This window comes from Triticum urartu, chromosome 3, assembly GCF_003073215.2.
Source record: "Triticum urartu cultivar G1812 chromosome 3, Tu2.1, whole genome shotgun sequence".
NCBI classification, from domain to species: domain Eukaryota; kingdom Viridiplantae; phylum Streptophyta; class Magnoliopsida; order Poales; family Poaceae; genus Triticum; species Triticum urartu.
Window position 1 is genome coordinate 430,939,159 of NC_053024.1, and position 10,673 is coordinate 430,949,831.

At 54.2% G+C, this 10,673-nt stretch overlaps 1 protein-coding gene across 1 annotated transcript; it reads right to left on the reverse strand.

The window, feature by feature from the left end:
• Nucleotides 1–3,449: 3,449 nt before the first annotated feature.
• LOC125544206 (probable inactive receptor kinase At2g26730) lies at nt 3,450–8,792 on the reverse strand. The gene is made up of 2 exons (XM_048707808.1): nt 7,307–8,792; nt 3,450–4,507 (listed from the first exon to the last, which is right to left on the reverse strand). The coding sequence occupies exons 1-2, from the start codon at nt 8,676–8,678 to the stop codon at nt 3,852–3,854; spliced, it is 2,028 nt and encodes a 675-aa protein (XP_048563765.1). The 5' UTR covers nt 8,679–8,792; the 3' UTR covers nt 3,450–3,851.
• Nucleotides 8,793–10,673: the final 1,881 nt, after the last annotated feature.

Sequence of the window (10,673 nt, forward strand, 5' to 3'; positions counted from 1 at the left end):
ATCTCGTAGGTCCCGTGTGTTGCCCCGGGCCTTGGTATTTTTGATTGAGTGGCGGCGGGGTGCAGGCTGAACTTCAGGTTGAAACGCCTTCCTGGCTCGGCCATGCGACGGCCGGTCAGCCGCATCGTACACTGGTGATGGAGGTTTCAATGCTTCCTCCTCTAGGTGAGGTAGCAACCTGCGTTTTGGGTAACTCTTGGAGGGGCGCTCGAGTTCGTATTCCTCGGCCGCAAGGACTTCGGTCCATCTGTCTGCTAGCAAGTCTTGATCAGCTTGAAGTTGTTGTTGCTTTTTCTTTAGGCTATTTGTTGTGGCCATAAGCCGGCGCTTGAAGCGCTCCTGCTCGACGGGATCCTCAGGCACGATAAATTCTTCACCGCCGAGGCTCACCTCGTCTTCGGAGAGAGGCATATAATTGTCCTCCTCCGGTTCTCCATCTGCCGCCTGCTCTGGAGGGCTAGCTTGTTCATCCTCCCGCTCTACATCGTACTGGAGGGGGTTGTGGTTGTCTTCGGCGCTATCTGGAGTTTTACTATCTCCTGTGCTGGTATCACTACTTTTGCTGTGGCGGGACTTAGAGCGGCGCCGCTGACGTGGTGCTTGGGTTGCTTCTTGGAGGGGTCATCCTCCGCTGTCTCGTCGCCGTTGCCTTTTTTGGGAGTGTCCACCATGTATATATCATATGATGAGGTGGCGGTCCAGCGCCCTGTGGGCGGTGGTTCCTATTCGTCTCCTGCATCGTCGTCCATACCGTCGATGTCTTCGGAGTCGAAGTCGAGCATGTCGGTTAAATCGTCGACAGTGGCTACTAAGTGGGTGGTGGGTGGGCAGCGAATTTCTTCGTCGTCCGCATCCCATTCTAGCCGGACATAGTTCGGCCAAGGCTCTCCCGACAAGGAGAGAGACCTTAACGAATTTAGCACATCGCCGAAAGGCGAGTGCCGAAAGATATCCGCGGAGGTGAACTCCATGATCGGCGCCCAGTCGGATTCGAGGGGCACGGATGCAGGCGGCTCGGAGTCCGTGGCCGGAGACGAGTCCAGTGGTTCGCGACACGGCTCTCGTAAGGGGTGAAGTCAGTATCCGTCTCTATCGCCACTGAGAGTGCGGCCTCCATGGCGGGGTCTATCCCTCCGCTCTCGGATGGCGCAATTTGCTCCGAATTGACGGTCGGAGTAGTTGCAGATGCAATCTCCCGCATACTGTCCGACAGCAGAGTTACGTCATGCTCATCGTGACTGTGCGGCGCACCTGGCATGGGCTCGAATCCGTTGAAGATCAAGTCTCTGCGGATGTCGGCAGTGTAGTTTATGTTTCCGAATCTGACCTGATGGCCAGGGGCATAGCTCTCGATCTGCTCCAGATGGCCAAGCGAATTGGCCCGCAGTGCAAATCCGCCGAATACGAAGATCTGTCCGGGAAGGAAAACCTCACCCTGGACCGCATCGCTACCGATGATCGAAGGAGCCATCAAGCCTTACGGTGACGACACAGTGGAACTCTCAATGAAAGCACCAATGTCGGTGTCAAAACCGGCGGATCTCGGGTAGGGGGTCCCGAACTGTGCATCTAAGGCGGATGGTAACAGGAGGCAGGGGGCATGATGTTTACCCATGTTCGGGCCCTCTTGATGGAGGTAATACCCTACGTCCTGCTTGATTGTTCTTGATGATATGAGTATTACAAGAGTTGATCTACCACGAGATCGTAAAGGCTAAACCCTATAAGCTAGCCTATGGTATGATTGTATGTTGTCCTACGGACTAAACCCTCCGGTTTATATAGACACCGAAGGGGGCTAGGGTTACACATAGTCGGTTACAAGGGAGGAGATCTACATATCTGTATTGCCTAGTTTGCCTTCCACGCCAAGGAGAGTCCCATTCGGACACGGGACGAAGTCTTCAATCTTGTATCTTCATAGTCCAACAGTTTGGCCAAAGGATATAGTCCGGCTGTCCGGAGACCCCCTAATCCAGGACTCCCTCAGATGTCAAATGTGGACACAACCCTCTTGGTAATTCGAAACAAGACGTTCAAAAAATTGGAATAGCTTGCACCATAGCTTTCACCAAAACTTCCTTGCCAACAGCCGACAAGAATTTCTCAATCCATCCAATCACCTTTTCCAAAGTCTATCCTTTAGGTACTTAAAAGATCCATTCCTTGATGAACACACATCTGAAGGCAAGCCTAGATAACGCTCACTTGGGGATTCATTAAGAACAAGCAGAATATTTTTGATCAATTGATGAGTGTCATTGGGGCAATCTTTACTGAAGAAAATTGACGATTTATCACCATTGATTGTATAGAAGCCTAAAAATAGTTATCCAACAGAGTGGACACCTCCTCCGTCCATTCTCCCAAACCCTTGCAGAACAACATGTTGTTGTTTGCAAACAAAAGGTGATTACCCGGCGGTGCCGACTATGCCACTTTAACACCTGCAAGGTGTGATGAGTGAACACTGGATTTCAAAAGACCTGAAAGGCCCTCTACCGCCAACATGAAGAGATAGGGTGAAACTTGATCACCTTGACAAAAACCTTGTTTAGGCATGGAGGGCTTCCTCGTTCCTATCCCAGGCGGCGTGGGACTCTGCCTCCGCTACCTCGGTCTTGAGGGCTGTCGCGGCTAGTTCCTCGCCGGTGGCCACACCGCAGTGGTCGGGCCATGACAAATGCCAACATCGACCTCCGATTCGGAGCCCGACGCAGCGGGGATGAGGCGCCACCGCAAGGGTGGCGTCGCCAACCGATGGTCGCCTCGTCCTGCGAGGCCGCAATCACACGCCTCAAGCCGCTGGCGCCGTCGGATCCAAGCGTCATTTGCACGGGTGCAATTGATTCACGTCGAAGCGATTTCGACTGCGGAGCTGCGGTCCCGAGACTGGCGGAGAGCTAGTCGGATAGCCAACTCCTCTTCGTCTTGGTCCTAGTCGATGGATTGGGAGATCTCCGGGTCAGATCTGCTGCCCACCATTCACGTGAAGGCCAAAGATTGCCAGGAGATTGAGGGCGGAGTGGAATGGCTATGGTTTGATCAGGATGTGAATAGGGATGAATATATGTTTCTTTTAGCAACAAGGACGAATATATGAGGGGTCATGGTGAACCATAGTGGGCCGGATCTCACATGACGGACGCTTCCGGCCGTGACTGTACGTCCTCATATCTGCCACATATAAATTGGGTATGGGGGTGCGGCCAGTCAGCCCAAACGTTTGGGCTGCATTTGCCAGATTCGGTTGGTCAAAACAATGACCGGGTAGGCCGGATGTTTGGGGCGGATATGGAGCTCCGGTTGTAGGTGCTCTTAGCTACGGCCATGCCGCATAATTTGCTCGAGAAAAGAAATCATGTGAAGGCAATGTACCTCTGCTGTTGCATCGACTTGCAAAGGGCAAAATGACGAGGTACAAGCATGTAGCCCAGACCAGTGAGCAGTGACACAATTCGCATGGTATTATTGATGCTTAAACAAGAAATGGATTCTTTCCGGAGTTAACTTGCTCCCGGCACAACACGCATCTACTCACTCCAGAGTCCAGGATGGGAGTATATCAATCACAAACGGGAGCGAACGGCACAAAAAATATACATTTCCATTGGCCTAACCGCCATGCTCCCCCACCCGCTAAACCCCCAGCTACCTACACCGTCAACTCTCGAACTCGTCACCGTCGTCCCTTCTCCGGTCGGTTGTTTACCGCCGGCGAAAAATCGACTGAAACCGTAAAAAAAATGAATAACAATTGCAAAAAAAGAAAAAAAAACTTGGGCAAAGAACATGACATAGAGGCGCCAGGACACTATTATCTATGCAATTTTAACTTTACTCAGACGGAATTACGGCGTCGGGGCGGCCGGAGGTGTGCCCCTCGACCGCTCCTCCTCCGGGGTGCCCCGCGCGCTCTCCTCGGTTGTCGTCTGGCCATGGCCACCGCCGATCTCCTCGATCATTCTGACCACGTCCGGGGCGTCCGGCCGCGCGTCCGGCACGGTGGCCACGCACGCCATGGCCACCTGCAGCAGTGCCACCATCTCCTCCTCGGCGCTCGCGCCGAGCCGCACCAGCTCGACGTCGAACACCTCGGCGGTCCACTCCTCGCGCACCACGGACTGCACCCACCGTGGCAGGTCCAGCGTGCCGTCGCCCTCGAGGGACGCGTGCGTCGGGGACTTGCCGGTGAGAAGCTCCAGCAGGAGGACGCCCAGGGAGTAGACGTCGGCCTTGAACGTGGGACGGCGCGTGTCCACGACCTCCGGCGCGCGGTAGCCGCCGGCGCCGGCGCGGGTGGACGACGGGGCGAAGATCGGGTGGAGGCAGAAGTCGGAGAGCGCGGCGGCGTGGTAGTCCGGTCGGAGCAGGACGTTGGAGGACTTGACGTTGCCGTGCGCGAGGTTGTGCGCGGAGTGCAAGTACGCAAGCCCGCGAGAGGCGGACAGCGCCGAGCGCATGCGCGCGTCCCAGTCCATCGGCGTCCGGCCGGAGCCCCGGCTCCCTGCATGTGCATGCAAATTTCCCGGTGAGAAATATTTGACGAATGGCACTAGCAAAATCGCAAAGTGCAAAACTAAAATTTTGCAAGGACTATCAGCATTTCATGGTGTTTGCCACGCCTTTTTTTTAGTTTCGGCAGTATCTTAGTTAACTATAAACATAGTGAAGAACCAAAACGAATATTGACTAAATTTTCTTTTGCGCAAGAAACCAATAATAAGACGTGCCGCGTCCGTGAACTAACAACTTATATAGTCTGCTGCTAATCTAAAATACCCAGAGTCATGCAAGATTGAAGAATCCAAATCAATCATCTTGAACTGGTCCATGATTAAGGGGCGGAGGTTGGTCACACACAATTAGTTTTTTCAACCAAAATGTGGTACAGAGAACGCAGGCTGCAACGTAACAAAGAGGGCAGCTCATGTCCATTGGACATCAACAACCACAACCGAAACAATCAATCGGCTGCCGTAGTAGGTTAAGTAGGACCGAAATTAAATCGACAAGAGACTATAGAACATAGGAAATATATAGTAAGTACATATATTTTTCCAGCCACTAAATAAGCGCATCTGGCAGGTACATTCTAGACTAATACTCCTACATGCCACTTTCCGGAAGAAAAAAAACATATAATTGTTCAGGGCAGACCTTCAAACACACCGGAAATGGTAGTGGTCACAAACAACGCTGGTAGTCATACTTGCAGAAGACAAGCTTCAATTGAAAAAAAAACACAATGGGACACTACCAACTACCATCAATATACAAAATGTATTTGTGAACTCGGAACAGAGCAAGGAAGCACGTATAGCTATTTCGCTGAGGGGTCGGCCGGGTACCCAAATGCAAGATTGTGGTTTTTGGCAAGTACTCTATTTTTTTTTTTTTGAGGGAAGGCAAGTACTCTAGTGGGGATCAATGGCCAGCAGAATGGCCGACCCCTGCGTTGTTTGCCGCAGGGGCAGCATTCAAGCTGCCGATTGTGTCATGCATGCATATGTGGATGTCAGCATTGACTGGGGCCTGGACCCATATGCCATAGTGGAGACATGCAGAGGACATGCAAGATTGCCACTTGCCGCCGCAGGACCTCAGCTTAGTCAAAATCTCATACTGTACTGTCAACTTTGACAACTGCGATTCTGAACTCAGCAGTCAATATAGAGTATGTATACGTAACGTAATATGGTGGCAGGATGGATAACGTGCAACCACCTGACTGTTCATTCGCCTGTCATCATCATCTATCCCTTTTTCCGGGCAGGTGAGGCTGTGATCGCAAGCAATTAAGATGGCCGCGAGGGAGGGACGACGAGGCACAGACATGGCGTGGAGTGAATGCCTGCTTGCACTGGAGTGCGGCGTTTTGGTCATGAAATTTTTCCCACATGCAGCGTACACCCGTATGATACTGTTGATTTTTTTCCCCAGAATTTTGGAAGATTGAAACCATTTTTTAACTTTTTCAAAAAAAAAACCATCCATGGAGCCCGAGCACCAGAAGGCATTTCCGGCTTGCAGTGCCACTTGTTCATCAGCTAAACGCATGCGCAGCGAGGCAAGAGGCGAGCACTTTTAGGTGGGATCATGGCAAGGCCAAGTGGTTCGGCACGCACCGCTCACCGCTCAGCACGACAACCCACACCACATTATTCTACTTGGAGCCTCCCCACCCCCAATCTTGCATGCTTGCCAAGTATGAGATGCAGTATGAACATAAACGATGTACTAGTACGTGCTGCTATGCGTACTATAGCATAGATTGATGGAGTACCCTAGCTTCATCGTGCATTTGTGCTGCCATGCCACTTGCCAGGGTATTGACTTTGGGTTTGGTGTGGGGCAGCACTTGGGACTCGGCACATGGCGGTGCGTTGCAGAGGGGCATTTGCGCACCTCTTTACACGCCCAACAGCGCACACGAGTACACACTAGAAGCAAGTAGCACCGGGCGACAATTCCCACAGCCACAGCAAAAGTGGCCCCCAAATGTATTGTATGGCAATGACAGATATGGCGCCAAGAGTACACCAAACTAGCCTTCCATTCTATTCAATGTGCCCTAGCAATTTGCGTTTGCATTTCTGGATCGGAATGTGAAAAAAAAACTATTTGTGGCACGCACCCAGCCAGCGTGAGCAGTGAGGTGAGGACCATCATCGCTTTACAGCCCAAACCTCGCATCCATCGCACCATACTTGGCATCAGAGAAAAGCGATGACGAAGCAGAAAGATCAAGAAAACAAATGAGGATGAAAGAAAAGGAACAGCGCGGAAGAGAGAGGGAGAACAGGGGAAAAGCGCGCCGCAACTACCGTCGGCCGTCCACAACACATGCCGTCACATCGACATCGATTGTTCGTTCTCTTTTTCAGCTATGGGGAGAGGAATTTTCCGAGTAAATTGCCGCCCATCAACCATTCCATAGCCACCTGCTTGCAGCCGACCATCAATGCCGGACAATCAATGCCGGACAATTCCGGCAGAATCTTGCACTGCACGGTGCCATTCTATGTGTCCTCGTCGCTAGCGTAAAGGAGTAGTAGTGGAGTACTATCACTTATTGATGAATTTTCGCCCGACGCCGGCCTGAATTTTGTCGACAGTTCCTATGATGGCGCACCACGCAGTAATCCTAGCCAGGCAAAGCGGGTAGCAGGCAATGCGGTGATGCTGCGAGTGCGACGATCTCCCCCCGGTCACGACGGCAACGGCGGCGATGGCGATTCGATACAATGTACTACTAATAAATTTGGTTTCAGAAAAGAAAACAAGATGATGGTGCGAGGCTGACCGTGGAGCATGGCGGAGAGGCTGCCGTTGGGGAGATAGTCGTAGACGAGGAGCTTCTCGTCCTTGGAGAAGTAGTAGGCGCGGACGGGGAGCAGGTTGCGGTGCTCCACCCTGCCCAGCGCCTCCATGTGCGCGTCGAACTCGCGCCGCGCCACCGCCACGTCCTTGAGCCGCTTCACCACCACCGTCGTCCCCTCCTCCAGCACCGCCTTGTACGACGTCCCCACGCTCCCCTTCCCCAGCACCTCCGCCGACGCGCGCAGCAGGTCCTCCAGGTCGAAGCTGTACCCCGCGCCCTTCCCCAGGAACACCAGCCGGCTCGCCTCCCCCGTGCCGGCGCCCGCGGCCACCGCCGCAGCGGCCGCCGACCCGGAGGTGCCGCCTCCCATGTCGTCCTTCGACGAGGACGTCATGCCGGTGACATCGCCGGACGCCGGCGGAGCCACTCCTCTTGTCTGCCCCACCGCCGCCGCGGACGTGGCCTTTGGTCCCTCGCGGGGGCCACTCCGCCGCCGGGACCTCGCGCAGAGCACGATGGCGGCAAGCAGGAGCAGCACGACGACCACGGCACCCACGACGATGCCCGCAATCGCCGCGCCTGAGAGCTTCCTCTTCTTGTTAGACACCGCCCCGGGCTCGTCGCTGGGGCTCATCCCGGGAGCCGGCGACGGGGACGGGAAGAAGGGGCTGCAAGCGGGCAGCGGTTTGCCGCACAGCTGGAGGTTCCCGGCGAAGGAGTCCGCCGGGAAGCGCGCGAGGGCCTGCGGAATGGAGCCGTTGAGGCTGTTGACGGAGACATTGAAATCCTTGAGCTCCGGGTTGGTGATGCTGGGGATTTTGCCGGAGAGGCGGTTGCCTTCGAGGCGCAGAGAGCGCAGGGAGGCGAGGCTGTTGAGCGCGAAGGGGATGGGGCCTGACAGATTGTTGTGGGAGAGGACGAGCCTCTCGAGGGCCGCGAGCTTGCCGACCCCCGACGGGATGGCGCCGGAGATCATGTTGTTCTGCAGGAAGATGGCGCGGAGGCTGGAGAGCTGGAGCAGATCGTCAGGGATACCCCCGATGATGCGGTTGGAGCGGAGCGACAGCACCTGCAGGTTGGGGAGGCGGCTGATGGTCGCCGGCGGGATGGCGCCGACGAGGCCGACCCCCGGGAGGCGCAGCTGGACGACGGTGGACTGGGCGGCGTCGCACGTGACCCCGACCCAGGAGCAGGCCGGCGTGGAGGTGTTCCAGCCGAGCCTCCGCTCGTGGGGCGTGGCCGTGAGGAACGCCAGCAGCGCGGACCGCTCGCTCGGTGGCGGCTCCGCGAAGGCGAGGCATGCGAGCGACGCGACGGCCGCCAGCAACACCGCGCGGGACACGGCGACGGCCATTGCGACGGGCGCGTCTACGAGGAAGGCATTGGGGAGCAGAGCAGAGGTGGAGCTGCCTGCCTTGGTGGTTTCCTGGGGGAAATTTTGGGGCGAAGGAAGTGGGAGTGTGCGCGGCGGGGAGAGTTTTATGCGGTGGACGGACGGGTTGGGTTGGTGACTGACGGACCGGCGACTAGTGTACGTAGCTGGCATCGACGAGAGACGCACTGCCACTGGCTCGGCTCGAAATGGCACACTGCCACAGTGAGCGCGCCCGTGACGGCGTCGGGTACTCGGCCGCGCTGCCATGTGTTTGGACTCGTTGGTTTCTGGGCTAGCTTGGCTGGCCGGGTCACCCTCACCCGTAGGAGCATGTCGTACCACGGTTCCTGGCTGGATACGATAGAATACGAATATACGCGGGATAGCGCTCGAAAATGCTGGTGCGTACCGTACTCTCTGCAGGAATTACGCCGCATTTGCAGCCGTGGTCAATACGGATTGACCATCTGCAGCACTTATGGATTGGTCGTCAGGCCCGTCTGCGATACACACACAGTTGGGGATAACACTCTGTCCAGCCAAGAGTATGTTTTTTCCAGTTAAAAATGGGAGTAGGCGTCGGCGCAGTTCAATTCGTCATCTCGATACCGTGCCATTCACTGTTTTACCTACATCCACAGCAGGGAGCTTACTCCCTCAAAAAGATGAGCTTGATCTTGCTTTATTAATTGCGCCTTCCACGGTTCGCGTAGTTTGGAGGGTGCAGCCGTCGTCACAAACGTGCTTTCGGCAGTGTTAAGAAAGATAGAAAGAAAGAATGTCGTCGACAGAATAACACCAGCTAGCAACCAAAGAACATCGGAATCTTTAGTAGCTTGGCGCTGCAGTAAAGTGAAAATTTCCGTCCAAACAGTCCCATCATTCGACGACCACGCAGAGGAAAAGAAAACAACAAGGAAAACGAGCAGATGGATAAGCCTGGATGGACAGCTACATCATATGCAGCACCCGAAAACCGGCAAGCCGATCACGGTCTGCCGCCGCCCGCACGCCGTGGACGGTTAACCGTTGGCTACGCCAAGATGGTACGCGAGGGAGCTCGCCGGTCGCCGTCCCAGACCGGATCGATTATTATGGAGGCCAACAACCAGGAGCACGTTAACCATGACTCCACTAGCCAGGACTCGCGCGCGCACGGCGGTGAGCATAGTTAACGGCGCTTTACGAGCTGGCGATCAACACCCAGACGCTGTTATCAAATTATCTTTGTTGCCGCCTTGTCTCTTGATCAGCGCGCCTGTGTCGTCATCGCTTCGCTCTCGATGCTGCTTGATGGTACGGCCAGACCGGACTGGGTTTCGCATCTGCCTGACGCCTCCAACTCAAGAGTACATCGGGGCTAAGCGCATCTCTAACGATGAAATGTAAATTTGCTCCGGTATTCATCCGCGGATATGGATGCTAGAGTCGGTCATCCACTCAACGCTGCACGCATACATTTCAAGTCGGATTTCAATTTAATAGACAAAATCAATGCAAACCGGTTGATATTCATCACAATTCAAAAAGAAACTAGTACAAATCATTCATACATAGTATGCAAGTATAATGATGTCTCAAATTCGATGTCCAACAAGTTTTCGAACGCATCATTTCATCCCACATATATTGCCCATCAGTTTCATCCAACAATGTGTGTACCGAAATGACCGTCCCTCTGTCCCGTGGTACATCAAGGTAGCGCATACGGGCTATGCAATGTGTAGAGCAACTTTGAGTGAATGAATGATTCAATCAACAAGTTGAGAAAGAAGAAACAAAACATATGATATCCTCATCTGCCGCGTGCAATGGCCACCTTGCCTCCACTTGAGCAACTCTGTGACAAAACTTGGTGACGATGGTTTCGATGGTGTGCCATCGATATGATAACGACCTCACATTGCAATCATGGATGATGTGCATGTCGTAGGACGCAATGTGCTTTCATGCATGAAACGATTCATGCACTTG

Coding starts and splice junctions, on each gene's coding strand:
- LOC125544206 (XM_048707808.1), bottom strand. CDS start 8,678: ATGGCCGTCGCCGTGTCCCGCGCGGTGTTGCTGGCGGCCGTCGCGTCG. Junction 4,508..7,306: donor CCTCTCCGCCATGCTCCACG/GTCAGCCTCGCA, acceptor ATGCACATGCAG/GGAGCCGGGGCTCCGGCCGG.